The 20,526-nt window shown below is 40.4% G+C and overlaps 1 protein-coding gene across 3 annotated transcripts in view; it reads right to left on the bottom strand.

Moving 5' to 3' along the window:
* The window catches only part of LIN9 (lin-9 DREAM MuvB core complex component), an 88,867-nt gene that overhangs the window by 12,968 nt on the left and 55,373 nt on the right, over positions 1-20,526 (bottom strand). For all 3 annotated transcript variants that reach the window (XM_050757509.1, XM_050757506.1, XM_050757508.1), the window contains one exon: positions 19,068-19,148. In XM_050757509.1, coding sequence (XP_050613466.1) covers positions 19,068-19,148 — 81 coding nt within the window. The remainder of the gene's footprint in view (positions 1-19,067; positions 19,149-20,526) is intronic.

Genomic DNA, 20,526 nt, shown 5'->3' with positions numbered 1-20,526 from the left:
ATGATCACAAAGTAATGAAAGATTTTCTTGTGTGGCTTACAGGTTCATGTTGAAGGCAGTCTGTAAACATATAAGCTTATAGGGGACAAGATGGAAAATACTAGATTTAGCAGTTCAAGATCAAGGGTATGGATTTATTTGACTAGTCCTCTACAGATGTTCGTTTAAGCATTTACAATTTTTTTGCTATTACAAACAATGCTGTGATGAACATCCTTGTATGCACATCTTCGGAATGGTACTCTAAAAGTAAAATTTCTGGCCCATCATTATGGCCAAGCTGCCTTCCGAAAAGACTTCAATTAACTTATATTCCCACCTAGAGTGTATAAATGTGCTCACTTCTTCACCCATTCGCTAATGCTTTATTTGGAACATTTACAAATCTGATGGGAAGACTAGTAATATTTAGTCTGAATAAGAATAGAAGATGGTAGAAATGTAGGTTGTCTTCAAATAATTTACTTTTTTCTTTTGTTTTACATGCACAGATTGTGTAATGATCAAGTCAAGAGTATTTGGGTATTACCTTGAGAAACAAGGGAGCTTGCAATGTACCTTAATACTACTAACAATAAAGTTGGGATATAACCAGATGATAATTTTGAAGGGGATTACATATCCATATATCCGTTTTGTTTTAGAGTTTCTTCACGGTCCATTAGTCACATCACTCTATTTTGTAACATGTTAGCTATCTCTCAACTCTACCTTTTTTTTTTTGAGATGGAATCTCACTCTGTCACCCAGGTTGGAGTGCAGTGGCGTGATCTCAGCTCACTGTAACCTCCACCTCCTGGGTTCAAGTGATTCTTCTGCTTCAGTCTCCCGAGTAGCTAGGATTATAGGCGTGTGCCAACACGCCTGGCTACTTTTTGTATTTTTAGTAGAGACAAGGTTTCACCATGTTGGCCAGGCTGGTCTCCAACTCCTAACCTCAAGTGATCTGCCCACCTCAGCCTCCCAAAGTGCTGGGATTACAGGCATGAGCCACCATGCCCAGCTATTTTGTACATTTTTATGTATACTGTATATGAAAACCCTTTGTACATTTTTAAGTGATTCATTACAATATTGAACACAAAAGATGTAGAGACTCTAATACTCTCAAAAAAAAATTCTCTGTAGGAGATACTGAGTATTTAATAATTTTGATTAACTAGTTGAGTCTGTAAAAGTATACATGTATCCCCAAGAAGAGGCTTGATCAAATGCTTAGTTATGATTTATGTTACCCTATGTCTTCGGTAACCCCCAATTCCCATTTGAAAAGATAATCCCAATCTGAAAGACAAATACCTCATATTCTTACTCATGTGGGAGCTAAAAAAACATGAATTCATGGAGATAGAGTAGAATGATAGATAACAGAGAGTGGGAGGGAGAGTATTACCCAAAATACTCTGACTTGATCATTACACAATCTATGTATGTAAATACTCAAGGTAATACCATTATCTCTATGTGACTAAAATATTTAAAATCCTATTTTGAAATATACATTTTTGCTAACTATAGTCACTCTAGTCTGCTATCAAACATTAGAACTTACTTATTCTATTTGAAACTATTCAACAACCTCTCTTCATTTCCTCCTCATACCCTCTGGTTTCTATCAATCTACTCTCCATCTCCATGACTTCAAGTTTTTTTTTAGTTCTCACATGAGTAAGAATATGAGGTATTTGTTTTTCTTTGCCTGGGTTATTGTACTTAAAATAACGACCTCCAGTTTCATCCAGGTTGCTGCAAATGACAGGATTTCATTATTTCTTATGGCGGAATAGTATTCTATTTCTTGATCCATTTATCCATTGATGGACACTTAGGCTGATTGCACTTCTTTGCTATTGTAAATAGTGCTATTATAAACATGTGAATACAGGCATCCCTTTGATATACCGATTTTCTTTTCCTTTGGATAGACACCCAGTACTGGGACTGCTGGATCGTATGGTGGTTCTTAGTTGAGAAATCTCCATATGTTGTACATAGTGATTGTACTAATTTGTATTCCCACCAACAGTATGTAAGAGGTCCCTTTTCTCCACATCCTTGCCAGCATCAGTTATTTTTTGCCTTTTTAATAACAGCCATCCTAACTGGGATAAGATGATATCTCATTGTGGCTTTGATTTGCATTTTCCTGATGATGAGTGATGTTGAGCATTTTTTTTTTTTTTTTTTTTTTTTTTTTTTTTTTTTTTTGAGACGAAGTCTTGCTCTGTCGCCCAGGCTGGAGTGCAGTGGCCGGATCTCAGCTCACTGCAAGCTCCGCCTCCCAGGTTTACACCATTCTCCTGCCTCAGCCTCCCGAGTAGCTGGGACCACAGGCGCCCGCCACCTCGCCCGGCTAGTTTTTTGTATTTTTTAGTAGAGACGGGGTTTCACCGTGTTCGCCAGGATGGTCTCGATCTCCTGACCTCGTGATCCGCCCGTCTTGGCCTCCCAAAGTGCTGGGATTACAGGCTTGAGCCACCGCGCCCGGCCTAATGTTGAGCATTTTTTCACACACTTGTTGGCCATCTGTATGTCTTCTTTTGAGAACTGTCTATTCATGTCCTTGCTCACTTTTTATGGATTTACTATTACTTTTATTGTTATTTTACTTGTATATTCTGGATATCAGTCCCTTGTTGCATGAATAGTTGATACTTTCTCCCATTCAACTGGCTGTCTCTTCACTCTGTTGTTTTCTTTAATGTGCAGATTTTTAAGTTTAAAATAGGACCATTTGTCTATTTTTGTTTTAGTTGACAGTGCTTTTGAGGTCTTAGTCTTAAAATCTTTGCCTGAACCAATGTCCTGAAGGGTTTTCCTTATGTTCTATTCTATTATGGTTGTAGCTTCAGATTTTTTTGTTTAAGCCTTTAATCCCTCTTGAGTTTTGCATATGAGATAGGGATCCAGTTTCATTCTTCTTCATATGGATTTCTGATTTTCCCAGCACCATTTATTGAAGAGGGTATCTTCCTCAACACATGTATGTTCTTGGCACCTCTGTCAAAAATCAGTTGGCTAAACATAAGTAGATTTATTTCTATGTTCTCTACTCTCTTCTGTTGGTCTATGTGTCTATTTTCATACCAGTATCATGCTGTTTTGGTTACTATAACTTTGTAATAAAATTTGAAGTCAGATAGTGTGATGTTTCCGGATTTGTTCTTTTTGCTCAGAATTGATTTGGCTATTCTGGCTCTTTTTGGTTTCAAAATGAATTTTAGGATTGTTTTTTCTATTTCTGTAAAAATAACATTGGTATTTTGATAGAGATTTAATGGAATCTGTATATTGCTTTGGGCACTATGGTCATTTTAACGATAGTCTTCCAATCCGTGAGCATGAGATGTCTTTCCATTTATTTGTGTTATGGTCATTTTAATGATATTAATTCTTCTAATCCGTGACCATGAGATGTCTTTCCATTTGTTTGTGTCCTCTTCAATTTATTTCATCAGTGCGTTTCCTTGTAGAGATCTTTCACCTCCTTGGTTAAACTGATTCCTAGGTATTTAATTTTCTGGCCAGGGGTGGTGCCTCACACCTGTAATCCTAGCACTTTGGGAGGCTGAGGTGGGTGGATCACCTGAGGTCAGGAGTTTGAGACCTGCCTGACCAACATGGAGAAACCCCATCTCTACTAAAAATACAAAAATTAGCCAGGCATGGTGGCGCATACCTGTAATCCCAGCTACTCGGGAGGCTGAGGCAGGAGAATCGCTTGAACCCAGGAGGCGGAGGTTGCAGTGAGCCGAGATCACGCCACTGCACTCCAGCAGCCTGGGCAACAAAAGCGAAACTCCGTCTCAAAAAAAAAAAAAAAAAAAAAATTTCTTTGTAGCTACTGTAAATGAAATTGCCTTCTTGATTTTTTGGCTACTTCATTACTGGTGTGTAGAAATGCTACTGATTTTTGTATGTTGATTTTTGTATCCAGCAACTTTACTGAATTCGCTTATCAGCTCTAAGAGTTTTTTGGTGCAGTCTTATGGTTTTACTAAATGTAAGATCATGTCATCTGCAAAGAGGGACAATTTGACTTCCTCTTTTCCAATTTCGATGGCTTTTCTTTCTTTCCCTTGCCTGATTGCTCTGGCTATGACTTCCATTACTTTGTTGAATAAGAGTGGTCAAAGCAGGTTTCAGTTCTTACAGGAAAGGCTTTCAACTTTTCCCCATTCGGTATTTAGCTGTGGGTTTGTTATCTATGGCTTTTATTATTTTGGGGTGTGTTCCTTCTATGCCTAGTTTACTGACAGTTGCTTTTTTTTTTTTTTTAAATCACAAAGGAATGTTGGATTTTATCAAATGCTTTTTCTGCATCTATTGGGATAATCATGTGGTTGTTGTCCTTCATTCTGTTGATGTGATGTACATGTTTATTGATTTACTTATGTTAAATCATCCTTGGATCCCTAGTATAGATCCCTCTTGATAATGGTGTACTATCTTTGTTATGAGATGTTGAATTCAGTTTGCTAGTGTTTTATTAAGGATTTTTGTGTCTATGTTCATGAGTGACATTGGACTAGTTTTTTTAGTTGTGTCCGTATCTGGTTTGGTATCAGGGTAATGCTGGCCTTGCAGAATGAGTTGGGAAGAATTCTCTCCTCTTCAATATTTTGGAATAGCTTAAGGATGACTGGTATTAGTTTTTTACATATCTGGTAGAATTTGGCCTGTATTCATGTGGTCCTGGGCTTTTCTTTGTTGGGGGGCTATTTTTTTTTTTTTTTTTTGAGACGGAGTCTCGCTCTGTCGCCCAGGCTGGAGTGCAGTGGCCGCATCTCAGCTCACTGCAAGCTCCGCCTCCCGGGTCTATGCCATTCTCCTGCCTCAGCCTCCCGAGTAGCTGGGACTACAGGCGCCCGCCACCTCACCTGGCTAGTTTTTTTTTGTATTTTTTAGTAGAGACGGGGTTTCACCGTATTTAGCCAGGCTGGTCTCGATCTCCTGACCTTGTGATCTGCCCGTCTCGGCCTCCCAAAGTGCTGGGATTACAGGCTTGAGCCACCGCGCCCGGCGGGGGGCTATTTTTATTACTACCTCAATCTCACAAATTGTTAATGGTCTGTTCAGGTTTTCTATTTCCTTCTGATTTAATCTTGATAGGCTGTTTGTGTCCAGGACTTCATCCATTCTCTCTAGGTTTTCCAGTTTGTTAGCATATAGTTATTCATAACAGTCTCTGATGATATTCGGTCTTTCAGTGGTACCAGTTGTAATGTCTTTTTTTCATTTCTGATTTTAGTTCTTTTCTTGGCTAGTATAGCTAGCAGTTTATACATTTTGTTTATTTTTTCAAAGAACCAACTTTTCATTGATCCTCTGTTTTATTTTGTTTAGTCTCTATTTTGTTTAGTTCTGCTCTGATCTTTGTTATGTTTTTCCTTCTGATAATTCTGGGTTTGGCTTGTTCTTGCTTTTCTGGTTCCTTGAGGTGCATTACTGGATTGTCTACTGGAAATTTCGACTTTTTGGATATAGGCATTTATTGCTATAAACTTCCCTCTGAGTATTGATTTTGTTTTATTCCACAGGTATTGGTATGTTGTATTACCATTTTAAGATTTTTTAAAAATTTTCCATCATAATTTCTTCATGACTTAATGGTTGTTCAGGAGCATGTTGCTTAACTTCCATGTATTTGTATAGTTTCCAAAGTTCCTCTCAGTATTGTTTTCTAGTTTTATTCTATTGTGGTCTCAGAAGATACTGGATATGATTTTGATTTTTAAAAAATTTGTTGAGACTTGTTTTGTGCCTTAACATAGGGTCTATCCTGGAGAATATTCCATGTTTTGATAAGAATGTACATTCTGTAGTTGTTGGATAAAATGTTCTGTAAATGACTGTTAGATCCATATGGTCTAAAGTTCAGTTTAAATTCAATATATACATATATATTTTTCTGAGACAAGAGTCTTGCTCTGTCACCCAGGCTGGAGTGCAGTGGTGCAATCTCGGCTCACTGCAATCTCTGTCTCCTAGATTCAAGCGATTCTTCTGCCTCAGCCTCCCGAGCAGGTGGGACTACAGGCATGCGTCACCACGCCCAGCTAATTTTTTTTTTTTTTTGTATTTTTAGTAGAGATGGGGTTTCACCATATTGGCCAGCCTGGTCTTGAACTCCTGACCTCGTGATCCACCCGCCTTGGCCTCCCAAAGTGCTGGGATTACAGGCGTGAGCCACTGCGCCTGGCCAAAATCCAGTATTTCTCATTAATTTTCTGTCTAGATGATCTGTTTAATGCTGAGTGGGGTGTTGAAGTTTCCCACTATTATTGCATTGGAGTTTATTATTATTATTATTATTATTATTATTATTATTATTTTCTCTTTCCCCATCATGAAATAGCTCTCTCTTTAGATCTAGTAATATGTGCTCCGTGAATCTGGGTGCTACAATGTTGGGTGCACATATATTTAGAATTGCTATATACTCTGGCTGGATTGATTCCTTTATCACTACATTATATAATGACCTTGTATTTTAAAAAAACTGTTACTGACTTAAAGTTTGTTTTATCTGGTATAAAGTGTAGCCACTTCTGATTTCCATTTACATGGAATATCTTTTTTCATTCCTTTACTTTCAATCTATATGTGTCTATACAGATAAAGTGCATTTCTTTTTTTTTTTTTTTTTTTTTGAGATGGAGTCTCGCTCTGTCGCCCAGGCTGGAGTGCAGTGGTGTGATCTCGGATCACTGCAAGCTCTGCCTCCCGGGTTCATGCTATTCTCCTGCCTCAGCCTCCCCAGTAGCTGGGACTACAGGTGCACACCGCCACACTCAGCTAATTTTTTGTATTTTTAGTAGAGACGGGATTTCACTGTGTTAGCCAGGATGGTCTTGATCTCCTGACCTCGTGATCCACCCGCCTCGGTCTCCCAAAGTGCTGGGATTACAGGCGTGAGCCACCACGCCCGGCCAAAGTGCATTTCTTATAAGCAGCATATACTTGGGTCATGTTTGTTTTGAATACATTCAGCCAGTTTATACAAGGAGAGAATTTAATCCATTTACATTTAAGGTTATTGATTTGGGTGTTTTTGTTCCTATCATATTGTTATTTGCTGGTTGTTCTATATATTCTTTATTTCTTCTCTTAATGTTTGTCATTTTGGTCTGGTTGTTTTCTGTAGTGGTACCATTTGAGTCCTGCGTGCTTGCTTTACCAGTGTTTTATACTTCCATGTGTTTTCATGATGGTAAACACTTTCAGGTTTAGGATGCTCTTGAGCATTTCTTGTATGGTCAGTCTAGTGGTGATGAATTCCCTCAGCTTTTGCTTGTTTGGGAAAGGCTTTACTTCTTCATTTAAGAAGCATTAGTTTCTTTCAGCACTCTAGATATATTATCCCATTCTCTCCAGGCCTGTAAGGTTTCTGCTGAGTGATCTACTCTTAGTCTGATGGGGATTCTTTACAGGTAACTAGATGCTTTTATCTTGCTATTTTTGGAATTCCCTCGTCTTTGACTTTAGACAGTGTGACTATAATGTGATGTGAAGAAGTCCTTTTTGATTATATCTATTTGGAGATCTCAGAGCTTTCTGTATCTGGATGTGTAAATCTATTGCTAGACTTGGGACGTTTTCCTCTATTATTTCATTAAATAGGTTTCCTAATCCTCTTGTTCTCTCTTCACCCTCTGGGACCCTAATAATTTGAATATTTGGTCACGTTATGGTGTCCCATATGTCATGAAGGTTTTGTTCACCTTTTTGTGTTTTTTTTTCCGTTAGCCTGAATAGGTTATTTCGAAAGACTTGCCTTCAAGTTCCAAGATTCTTTCTTCTGCTGGATCTAGTCTATTGTTGAAGCGTTCTTTCTTCTTTTTTTTTTGAGATGGAGTTTCGCTCTGTCACCAGGCTGAAGTGCAGTGGTGCGATCTCTGCTCACTGCAACCTCTGCCTCCCGGGTTCAAGTGATTCTCCTGCCTCAGCCTCCTGAGCAGCTGGAACTACAGACTCATGCCACCATGCCCAGCTAATTTTTGTATTTTCTAAGTAGAGATGGGGTTTCACCACATTGACCAGGATGGTCTCGATTTTTTGACCTCATGATCTGCCCACCTTGGCCTCCCAAAGTGCTGGGATTACAGGCGTGAGCCACCACGCCCGGCGAAGCTTTCTAATATATTTTGTATTTCATTTAATGAATACTTCAGTTCCAGAATTTGTTTGTTTGGTTCTTAAAAAGTATATCTTTATGGTGAATTTATCATTCACATCCTGAACTGCTTTTCTAGTTCCTTTGTATTGTTTTTCAGAATTCTCTTCTCTCTCACTGAGCTTCTTTAGAATCAGTAATTTGATTTTTTTTCAGGATTTCAAGAATGTCTTTTTGATTGGAATCTGTTGCTGGAGAATTATTGTGTTCCTTTGGAGGTGTCATATTTCCTTGTTTTTAAATGTTTCTTGTCCTTAAGTTGATATCTGTGCATCTGGGTATAACAGTTGCTTCTTCCAAGTTTTTTGAATTTGTTTTTTTTTTCTTCTTTTAGAGTTGAAATCTTCCTCTATCACCCAGGCTGGAGTGCAGGGGCACAATTACAGCTCACTGCAGCCCAAACTCTTGGGCTTGAGTGATCCTCCCACCTCAGCCTTCCAAGTAGCTAGGACTATAGGCATGAACCACCATGCTTGGCTAATGGTTTTTTTGAGAAGGAGTCTTGCTCTGTCACCCAGGCTGGAGTGCAGTGGTGCGATCTCGGCTCACTGCAAGCTCCGCCTCCCAGGTTCACGCCATTCTCCTGCCTCAGCCTCCAGAGTAGCTGGGACTACAGGTGCCCGCCACCATGCCCGGCTAATGTTTTGTATTTTTTTTTAGTAGAGACGGGGTTTCACCGTGTTAGCCAGGATGGTCTTGATCTCCTGACCTCGTGATCCGCCCATCTCGGCCTCCCAAAGTGCTGGGATTACAGGCTTGAGACACCACGCCCCGCCAGCTAATTTTTAAAAAAATCATTTTTATGGGCCAGGTGCGGTGGCTTACAACTGTAATCCCAGCACTTTGGGAGGCTGAGGTGGGCTAATCGCCTGAAGTTGGGAGTTCAGGACCTGCCTCACCAACATGGAGAAACCCTGTCTCCACTAAAAAAATACAAAATTAGCCAGGCATGGTGGTGCATGCCTGTAACCCCAGCTACTTGGGAGGCTGAGGCAGGAGAATCGCTTGGACCCGGGAGGCGGACATTGCAGTGAGCCAAGATTGCACCACTGCACTCCAGCCTAGGCAACAAGAGTGAAACTCTGGCTCAAAAGAAAAAAAAATCATTTTTATAGAGACGGGGTGTCACTGTGTTACTTAGGCTGGTATTAAACTCTTGGTCTCAGGCAATCCTCCTGCCTTGGCCTCCCAAACTGTTGGGATTACAGGCATGAGTCACTGCACCTGGCTGAAATTGCTTTTGTAGGGGAGGACTTTTTCCTGAATATGTATCTATGGTATTGGTTGGGTGGGATATTTTGGCTTGATTTTGGATGCATGCAGCAGTGTAGTCTATTTCTTTGACTGTAAACAGCATTAATGGTATCTATGGCTTCCTCAGTAGTTCAGGGTAGAGTTATTTGTGGATGCTCTGGTGAAGTTTTGCAGAGGACTGGGATGCCATGTAGGTCGGTCTTTGGGCCCCAATGGTGGCAGTGGTGGGCTAAGCATGCCTGTCCTTGGATTCCAAGGTGGTGTATGCTGGCACTGATGTTAAGAGGTCCAGGCACGCCAATTCTTGTGGTTCCAGGTGGCTTACTGGATGCTGGTAGGGTAGTGGCAGCAGTGGGCTGGGTGGGTGGGCAGAATTTTGGGCCTTGAGGCAGCCAGTGTCACATGAACAATGACAATGACAGTGGCAAGATGACCTTCTAGGTCCCCAAGGACCCAGTAATGCTGGTGTTGGCAGTGGCTGTGATGGGCTGGGTGGGCCAGTCTCCAGGTGTGCAGGTGGCATGTGCAGGTAGGTGCCAGCTGTGGTGGTAGTGGCTGGGGGGTAGGCCCAAACTCAGGCCCCTGGGAGGAGTGTTCAGGTACAAGTGGTGGTATACTGGGCTGGGCAATAGCCTGGCTGTTGGACTGTGTACTCTGGCACAAGGGGCAGGGGGACCGGAGCTGGGCTGAGCAGTCTTGTTCTCAGGCTCCCTGATGGTAAGGGCAGGTGCAACCAGTGGCAGGCAGGGGTGGGGCAATTCCCCAGGCCACCAGTGGAATGCTTGGGTGGGGAGCTGCCCTGCCACACTGGGGAGGGAGGCATTGCCTTCAATGGTGGGCAGCCTAGGCCAGTGGGTGCAGAACACGCATGCCGCTTGTACTTCAGCCCCTGCTGCCATAGCCAGTGACTCACATGTGCTTCAGTCCCTGGTGCAGTAGCCCATGGTCAAATGCACGTAAACCCTAGGGGTAGCAGCCATTCTTCTCTTGCATCTCAGCTGTGGTGCCACTAGGTTCTGGGATAGTGCACAGTCTGTTGGGGCTGGGCTCTAAAATGGCACCTTGTTGTAGCTGCTTAGGTCTTAGGGAGCATGTGAGACGCAGTGCAAGCTTCCTCTCTGGAGCAGTGCTGTTGCACAAGATCCCGAAAGCTCTGTGTGTTAGTTTCAGGACCCATGAGAGTCAAGGGCTCTCCTGTGGCTAGGATTGCAGGAGCTGACAGTGGGAATGAGGACTTCTGAGGGTCTCTTGTTTACACTTTCCCTGTATTGGGGAGTCTCTCTTGGCTCTCATCTGATCCCAGCCTAGCAGGCTGTCTCACTTTCTTCTTCCTTGCTTTAAATATTTCCTGTCACTTTTCTGCTGAATTCCAGTATTCTCTTTTGGATGATCTATTTGAAGTGTGATTATCTACTTACTATTTTGCTTCTTAGTGGAGGAGTTGAGTACAAAAATGCCTATAGTCAGTCATCTTGAAGCCTCCCATCATATTCTCCAAACATCTTAATAGTTACCACATGGAAGATGTAGCAGACTTATTAAAACTGTTTCAGAAAGTGAAACTAGGATTAATGAAGGAAAGCTACTGAGTCAACATTAAGAGTAAACAGTGAGTTAGGTCACTTTCTTCTTTAGCTTTGGGAAATTTTCTTCTATCATTGTTTTGATAACTCCCCTCCCCTCTATTTTCTCTGCTCCATTTGTGGGTACCCTATTGGCTGAATGTTGGACAATGGAATTGGTACTCTCTGTTTCTTAATTTTTCTCTCAGATTTTCCATTTCTGGCTTTCAATAGTATGTTCTGAGAGAGCTCAACCTTTTCTTCTTAATCTTCTCTTGAAGATAATTTTAATTTTTTTTGGAACAGAAAATACATTTGCATGGTTTAAAATTCAAAAATTAGGTCTCCCCCTAATGCCACTTACTTATTCTCTTCTCTTTAGAAGTAATCAGTATAAAAAAAAAAAAAAAGAAGTAATCAGTATTACCAGTTTCTTAAGCATCTTTCCAGAGATAGTCTATTTACACACAACAAAAAAGGCACATATTTCCTCCTGAATCCACCCTTCCTTTTCCAAATGAATGGGAATGTATCATAAACATGCTCAGCACTTTCATCTTCTCTCTTGAAATCTTCAGGTTTGTTCAAGTGAGCTTCCCTGTTACAGGGTGTTACACTGTATAAATATATTACACATGTAACCAGTTCCTTATTATGTTTTATTTTTAAAATTTATTTTAAAAACTATATTTTTTTTTGAGACGGAGTCTCGCTCTGTCACCCAAGCTGAAGTGCAGTGGCATGATCACGGCTTACTGCAACCTCTGCCTCCCGGATTCAAGCAATTCTCCTGCCTCAGCCTTCTGGGTAGCTGGGATTACAGGTGCACGCCACCACGCCTGGCTAATTTTTGTATTTTTAGTAGAGATGGGGTTTCACCATGTTGGTCTGACCTCGTGATCCACCCACCTCAGCCTCCCAAAGTGCCAGGATTACACGCATAAGCCACCGCGCCAAGCCAAAAAACTATTATTATTATTATTTTTAGAGATAGGATATTGCTCTATTGCCCAAGCTAGAGTACAGTGGTACGATCACAGCTCACTGCAACCTCAAACTCCTGGGCTCAAGCAATCCTCCTGCTTCGGTCTCCTGAGTAGCTGAGACTACAAGCATCCGCAACTGTGCTTGGCTAATTTCCTAAACATTTTTGTAGAGACAGGGTCTCACTATGTTGCCCAGGCTGGTCTTGAACTCCTGGCCTCAGGCAATCTTCCTACCTTAATCTCCCAAATTAGCTCCTTCTCGATGAACATTCAGATTGTTTTTAACCTTCAGATCTTGCAAACATGCTGCAATGAACATGTAGTCATTTTGGACAAAGGCAAACATATGTGTGGAAGTTTCCAGGAGTGCTACTGCTAAATCAAAAGACTTGAGCATTTTAAATCTTGACAGATATTGCCGAAGCACCTGTAGGGGCCAGAGGGACTTCCCCTTCACCTTCTGAAGGCTCACTGAAAATCACTGACAAAAGAGAGACTAATAGGAAAAAAGGCATACACATTTATTTGGTTATAACTTTATGTGACGCCAGAGTCTTCAGAATGAAAAATACAAAATACACTGTCAATTTTTGTGCTTAGGTTCACAAAGCATATGGACAGTGGTATGGAAATATGATTGGACACAGGAGGCTAAGGCACAAGTATTGCTTGAGCCCAGGAGGTGGAGGCTGCAGTGAGCTGAGGTTGCACCACTGCACTCCAGCCTAGGCAACAGAGCAAGACTCTGTCTCCAAAAAAAGAAAAGAAAAGAACAAAAAAGAAATATGATTGGACAAACAGGGTATGATCTAATGCTAACAAAGTAGGGAAATCCAAGTAAGGCCTGTCTAGATTTCTCTTGGCCTCTCTCTGCAGCAATCCTTCCTATGGGTATGAGGCAGAATCCTGTCTGGAATGGGGGTCTTATGACCTATAGTCAAAGTAGGTCAAATAATTTCTTTATGACCAATTTTTACACACAAAGGTGACGGGCAAGCTGGAGTAATAGTCTCAGATTTTATATAAGGCTGGCTTCTGGGAAAAGGAGTTCTGGTTTCTATGACCTGCTTTGGGGAAGAGGGATTCTGGTTTCTACAGTTAGCCTCAGAAGAAAATGAGAGATCAAAGATAGGTGGGCAAAAAAAGGTCAGAGAGAGCTGCTCCTGAGGCCTTCATTTCAGGGTATCATTTTCTGAGACCCTGTACACCCTTCATAAAAAATGTACTAATTTATGTGTAAGAATGCCTACTTGTCCACATCCTCACCAATACAGTGTTCTGTTAAAGTTTCTTAGTTCTGCCAGTCGCATACTTTTTTTTTTTTTTTTTTTTTTCAAGAAACAGGGTCGCATTCTGTCACCCAGAATGGAGTTCAGTGATATCATTCTAGCTCACCACAGCCTCAAACTTCTGGGCTCAAGCAATGCTCCCCCATCAGTATCCTGAGTAGCTGGGACTATACCATGCCTGGCTAATTTTTCTAAAAAATATTATTTTTTTTTGTTTTTTTTTTTGAGACAGAGTCTTGCTCTGTTGCCCAGGCTGGAGTGCAGTGGCATGGAGTGCAGTGGCAACCTCTGCTTCCTGGGTTAAAGTGATTCTCTTGCCTCAGCCTCCTGCATAGCTGGGATTACAGGCATGTGCCACCATGCCCGGCTAATTTTTGTATTTTTAGTAGAAACAGGGTTTGGCCATGTTGGCCAGGCTAGTCTCAAACTCCTGGCCTCAAGCAATCCAATGGCATGAACCATTATACCCAGCCCCAATTAAACATTTTTATTGTTCCATTTCCCATCTACTTCCCCCTAACTAGCTTGATATTCATCTTTTACTATTATTTTAATAGGTTCCTTAGAGATTAAAATGTCATCCATCTTTGATTTATCTAGGCCTATATGTATATACACCCCTACCCTGACCAACAGGCAATTATAGTGTATTTTAATTCTCTCTATACTTTAAGTGCCACAAGAATTATTTAATGTGTCACTTAGATTAATCCACATATTTACCCTTTTTGTTTCTTCATTCCCTGAATCTTCATGTTTCTTTTACAAACTTCAAGTTTTTTCTTCTATTTAAACAAAAACTTTAGTATTTCCTTTAATGTAGATATTCTGGTAAGAAAGTCCATAAATTTGTCTACAACTGTCCTTGTATTAACTTTATCCTTGAAGGCATTTTCACTGGTTATGGAAATTTAGGTTGGCAGTTATTTTGTTTCAGCCCTGTGAAGATGTCATTCCATTATCTTCTGTCTCCTGTTGTTTTTGTGGAGATGGGAGCTCTCAGACAAATTGTTGGTTGCTCGTTTGTACATACTTCTCACTCCCATCCTGCCCTGGGTACTCTAACATTTTTTCACTTTGTGTTTAGTTTCAGCAGTTTTAAGATAATGTGTCTAGGCTGGGCGCGGTGGCTCAAACCTGTAATCCCAGCACTTTGGGAGGCCAAGACGGGCGGATCACGAGGTCAGGAGATCGAGACCATCCTGGATAACAAGGTGAGACCCCGTCTCTACTAAAAAAATACAAAAAAACTAGCCGGGCGAGGTGGCGGGCGCCTGTAGTCCCAGCTACTCGGGAGGCTGAGGCAGGAGAATGGCGTGAACCCGGGAGGCGGAGCTTGCAGTGAGCTGAGATCCGGCCACTGCACTCCAGCCTGGGCCACAGAGCCAGACTCTTGTCTCAAAAAAAAAAAAAAAAAAAAAAAGATAATGTGTCTAGGCTGGATGTGGTGGCTCACACCTGTAATCCCAGCACTTTGGGAGCTGAGGAGGGCGGATCACGAGGTCAGGAGATTGAGACCATCCTGGCCAATACGGTGAAACCCCGTTTCTACTAAAACAAAACAAAACAAAACAAAAAACAAACAAAAAATTAGCCAGGGGAGGTGACAGGCGCCTGTAGTCCCAGCTACTCGGGAGGCTGAGGCAGGAGAATGGTGTGAACCCAGGAGGCAGAGCTTGTAGTGAGCCGAGATCGCGCCACTGCACTGCAGCCTGGGCGACAGAGTGAGGCTCTGTCTCCAAAAAAAAAAAAAAAAAGATAATGTGTCTAAAAGTCACTATCTTTTTATTTATCTCATTGGGGTTGATAAGAATCTATCTGTGGTTTGTTGTTTTTTGACAGTTTTGTAATGCCTTTAGTCATTATCTTTTAAAATACTGCTTTTGTTCCATTCTTTCTTTTTCCTTCTGCTATTTCATTACACATTAGACCTTCCTCACTGTATCCCCTATTTATCGTCTCTTCTCTTCTATATTTTCCACTCATTTTTATCTTCATGTTTCATTCGGGATATTTTCTTCTGATCTATTTTAAATTATTAGCTCTCTCTTTAGTTGTTTCTAATCTGCTGTGGTTGTATCCACCAACTGGGTTAATTCTGATTGCTAGAGTTTATAGTTTTCATTTGGTCTTTTTTATTGTTGTTTCCAGTTCTCTTCTAAAATTCTCAATTTTGTCTCATCTCTTTTAACAAATTAAGCATTTAAAATATATTTCTAAAAACTACATTGTCTGGAGTCTGCCTATTGTCTACAGTTTATTTTCTTTTTTCCTTAGGATTACTGTGTCTCCTATTGTGTCTTGAATTTAAATTGAGTGTTAGATACTATATATACAAATTTATAGAAATAATTTGAGGCCTATAAAAATGCTATATTCCTCCAAAGAGGACTTAAAAGTTTGCCAACTTCCCCCAACCCTCGGTGGGTCTCTGGACTCTAATTTTGGCCTCCAACCCCTATAAGCCTTTCAAGAATGCCACTTAGCTTCTCAGCTACCTTTTCTGGAACTTGCAGAAGCCCCCAAGGAAAAAGCAACCCTGAACATCAGGTTCCCCCTTACTTCTTTCCTTCTTTTCCCAGATCCTATAATTCCTTAATGCCTTGTTGTTTATTTTCTTTCTTTCTTTTTTTTTTTTTTTTTTTTTGAGACAGAGTCTTGGTCTGCTGCCCGGGCTGGAGTACAGTGGCACGGTCTTGACTCAGTGCAACCTCTGCTTCCTGGGTTCAAGCGACTCTCCTGCCTCAGCCTCCCAAGTAGCTGGGGATGCCTGCTATCACACCCAGCTAATTTTTTAATTTTCAGTAGAGACAGAGTTTTGTCGTGTTGGCCAGGCTTGTCTTGAACTCGTGACCTCAAGTGATCCACTTGCCTCAGCTTCCCAAAGTGCTGGGATTACAGGTATGAGCCACTGGACCCGGCCTCCTCAATGCCTTGTTAATGCTCCAGTGTCTTCAAGCAGGTTATTTTAATATTTTATTCCAGAGGAAACAGCTATTCACAGCAGGAAGGTTAATCCAAATTACCCAGTCTACCCTTACCAAAAGCAGAAAAAAACCTTAACTTTCCCCAAATAGTACATTCAAATTCTTTAGAGAAGTGCTTCTTTCTCTCCTTTTAACTTGAGTAAATGCCACGTTTGAGTTCTGTCACTGAGATGAAGGGGAACAAGGAGAAAGACCTTGAATTAATTGCCTTTTAAAATACTAATCTCACTTCTGCACTTCATCATATTTGCCAACTCTGGATCTAGGGCCTCTTGTAGCCATGGTTTCTGTTTCATCTAAAAACATGCCAGAAAAAATTTTGAAATCTCATAGACATTGTTAAGCAGACTGCTTCATTTTTTTTCTGTTTACTTCTTTTTGTACTTCATATTCTATGTGCAATTATAAAGGATATGAAAAAAATATGTTCAGCCTACCTCTTAAACTAAGTTTCATTAAATCTTTCATTTTACTTTCTAAAATTTATCCTACAGATAGACACAAACAAATGCACAAAAATATTCACACTATATTAATAAAGTGATGGAAATAACTCAAATATCTGTTAATAGGAAGTTGTTTAAACTATGGTACAATACAGTCATATATATCATAATTTAATTCCATTCTGCATGAAAATAATTTTTAGTATATGCACAGAAAAAGAAATCCATATGGTAAACACATAAACAAACATATTTATAACATATGCTAACTTAATACTATTTATGGAGAAGGCATTATAAAGAACTACAGTTTGACTGATTAAACATTTCACAATATTTGAATTTTTATATGGAAACTATTTTTACATAAATAAAACAAATAATAAAACATATCAAGCCAATTAGATTACTTCTACAGAGTTCTCATATGCTAAGAAGTCAAGCCAACATCAAAACGGTCTCTGTGAATACAAATTCATTTTACACTGAAGGCTGCATCTTCTTGGTTTGCAAAACAACCCGAAATAGGTCGCTATTTGAAAGTAGATAAGATTAACTGGGCAAAGGCAAACCCAGTGCTTTAAAGCATGGAACTTAGAAGAAAACAGTCCTAACTAGTGATATTAAAGGGAAATACTTCATTTATACATAAAGATAGAAAAGATGATAAAGTGACCAGAGAAAAATAGAAGTGGGGTGGAGGAGCACTGAAAAGGCATAGAATATAAAGGGCAGAAGTAGAACTGATGGAAACCAAGATAAGAATGAGTCCAGTAGTAAAGAAGCATGCACATACATTTCTGTGTTTAAGATATGTAATGGCAATACGCTATAGCTAATCTTTTTCACTTCTGGATGGCTTGTGTATCTGACAATACTAATTTCATATTATGCTTAAACGAGTTAAACTCGGAAATAAGCCCAAGTTTTAATATCTGTACTGCTAAAGAGAGCAGATGATCTTACGCTGAAATCACCCGATATTTGTGGTCTTAAAAATTCAGTACTTTTCAAATAAAAACATTCTATAATCCTAAAAGAGAACTGTTCCTTATTCACTTAGGTATTTACTTTTGCAGCTGTAGATACCTAACTGTATCCACACCTATACCCTTACAACATTTCATTCCAGAGATTCCCAGTGCTACTACTCCCATTCTTGCACTTACAACAGACACTGATAATTAGTCACAGCACTTTGCCCCCTGAGCACAGTCACTGAGCCCTCCCTTTCAGACTTCTATACAGTCATTTTCAATAAACTGGAGATGGTACATGAGATAAAACCTATTTGCCATCCTACATACCCTTAAGCAAGATGTGAATTTCATTACAATTCAAAGACTTTCCTAGTGAATAGTGTCTACATAAACAGCTTTTTAAAAAAACTCTGGGCCGGGTGCTGTGGCTGGCTGGGCGCTGTGGCTCACACCTGTAATCCCAGCACTTGGGAGGCCGAGGTGGGTGGACCACCTGAGGTCAGGAGTTCGAGACCAGCCTGGCCAACATGGCAAAACCCTGTCTCTACTAAAAATACAAAAATTAGTTGGTTGTGATGGTGTGTGCCTGTAATCCTAGCTACTTGGGAGGCTGAGGCAGGAGAATCACTTGAACCCAGGTGGCGGAGGCTGCAGTGAGTCGAGATTGTGCCACTGTACTCCAGCCTGGGAGACAAGAGCAAAACTCCATCTCAGAAAAAAAAAAAAAAGACTTCTGGTAATTATCTTATAAATAAAATTGGCTCTCATTTTTTGAACTCATTAGATTATTAGGATATAAATGTTGTCAAGATAACCTAAAGATGACAACACAGATATTTCCTGACTTACTTATTCTGAAACATTTTTTATAACCTGTCATTACAACTTCCTTGGTCACAGGTAGCAATTCCAGACTCATGTAAACTGTTCAAAGAACCTAATATACTCATTAATCCTATTCGACTGTACAGTCAATGGCATAATGAGGTCTGGGGCAATGCATTGCCAGTTTACTTAGCATATGTTCAGTATAACAAGAGATAGTGATAGCAATGAATATTTACTTTTTTATGTATGTATGTATGTATTTATTCCTGTATTCATTCATTTACTGAGATAGGGTCTTGTTATCACCCAGGCTAGAGTGTAGGGGTAGAATCATAGCTCACTGCAGTCTCTGACTCTAGACTCAAGCAATCCCTTTGCTTCAGCCTCCCAAGAAGGTGGACTACAGGTGTGAACAACCTCATGCAAATGAGGATTTAAAAATAGTATTTATCTGAATGTTTCCTCCCATAGATATTTTTAAATCAATAGATATAGATGGTCTCACCATTTTAAAATTAGACAAGCAAATGAAGGAAAAAAAAGAGAAACAAATTCTTACCAGTTTTTCTGCGTCTGTGTTCATTTCCCTTAATTTCTTGATATGTTCCTTTTTAATCATGAGAATTTTTGATAATCGGGTCTGCAAAAAAAGAAGAAATATTTTAGAATAAACAGAGGCATTTAGATATTGGTTAGACATTAAATTTCCAATTTTTTAGTAAGATATTTTAGTAATAGATTTTAGTGTTTCAACACATACATACATACATACATATATATATATCATAGCATTTTTTTTTTTTTCTGAGATAGAGTCTCACTCTGTCACCCAGGCTGGAGGGCAGTGGCACAGTCTTGGCTCACTGCAACCTCTGCCTCCCAGTTCAAACAATTCTCGCCTCAGCCTCCCGAGCAGCAGGGATTACAGGCACACACAACCACACCTGGCTAATTTTTGTATTTTTTTTTTTTTGAGATGGACTCTTGCTCTATTGCCCAGGCTGGAATGCAATGGCGTGATCTCAGCTCACTGCAACCTCCGCCTCCCAGGCTCAAGCAATTCTCCTGCCTCAGCCTCCCGAGTAGCTGGGATTACAGACACCCACCAACATGCCCGACGAATTTTTGTATTTTTAATAGAGACAAGGTTTTGCCATGTTGGCCAGGCTGGTCTTGAACTCCTGACCTCAGATGATCCACTCACCTTGGCCTCTCAAAGTGCTGGGATTACAGGTGTGAACCAGGGCACCCGGCCATTTTTGTATTTTTAGTAGAGACGGGGTTTCACCATGTTGGCCAGGCTGGTCTCGAACTCCTGACCTCCAGTGATCTGCCCACCTTGGCTTCCCAAAGTGCTGGGATTACAGACATGAGTCACCACACTCAGCCTCATAGCACTGTATTTTATATATCTGATTAAACTGACAAGCAAATATTTTTTTAAAAATCCATTGTAATGAGGACATGTCAAAAGGACTAAGGAGTCAATTTGAACAAGCTTTTTCACTGGTCCAAAATAGGGAAATTTGTAGACCAGTAAGAATAATAACAGTAACAAACTAAAGCCAAATGTTAAAATCCATGAGTTTACAATGATACTTAGGAAGAATAAATGACAGAGTGAGAGCCATTTTGAAATCTTATTGAATGAATGGATCTAAGCATTGATAATCAATGGCAGCTAATGTTAAAAAATAAATAGGTCAGAGATACAGTGGCTCACACCTGTAATCCCAGTACATTGGGAGGCCAAGGCGGGAAGACCACTTGAGCCCAAGAGTTTGTGACCAGCCTCAGCTTCCCAAGTAGCTGGGATCGTGAGTCCAGGAGTTTGAGATCTTATCTCCACAAAAAATAAACAAAATTAGCCAGGTTTAGTGGTTTACATCTGTAGTCCCAGTTACTCAGGAGGCTGAGGTGGGAAAACTTCTTGAGCCTGGGAGGTGGAGGATGCAGTGAGCTGAAATCATGCCACTGGACTCCAGCCTGGGCAACAGAGCAAGACCCCATCTCAAAAT

This window comes from Macaca thibetana, chromosome 1 (genome assembly GCF_024542745.1).
Source record: "Macaca thibetana thibetana isolate TM-01 chromosome 1, ASM2454274v1, whole genome shotgun sequence".
NCBI lineage: Eukaryota > Metazoa > Chordata > Mammalia > Primates > Cercopithecidae > Macaca > Macaca thibetana.
The sequence above is the reverse complement of the archived record's forward strand: the minus strand, read 5'-3'. Positions and strand labels throughout refer to the sequence as shown.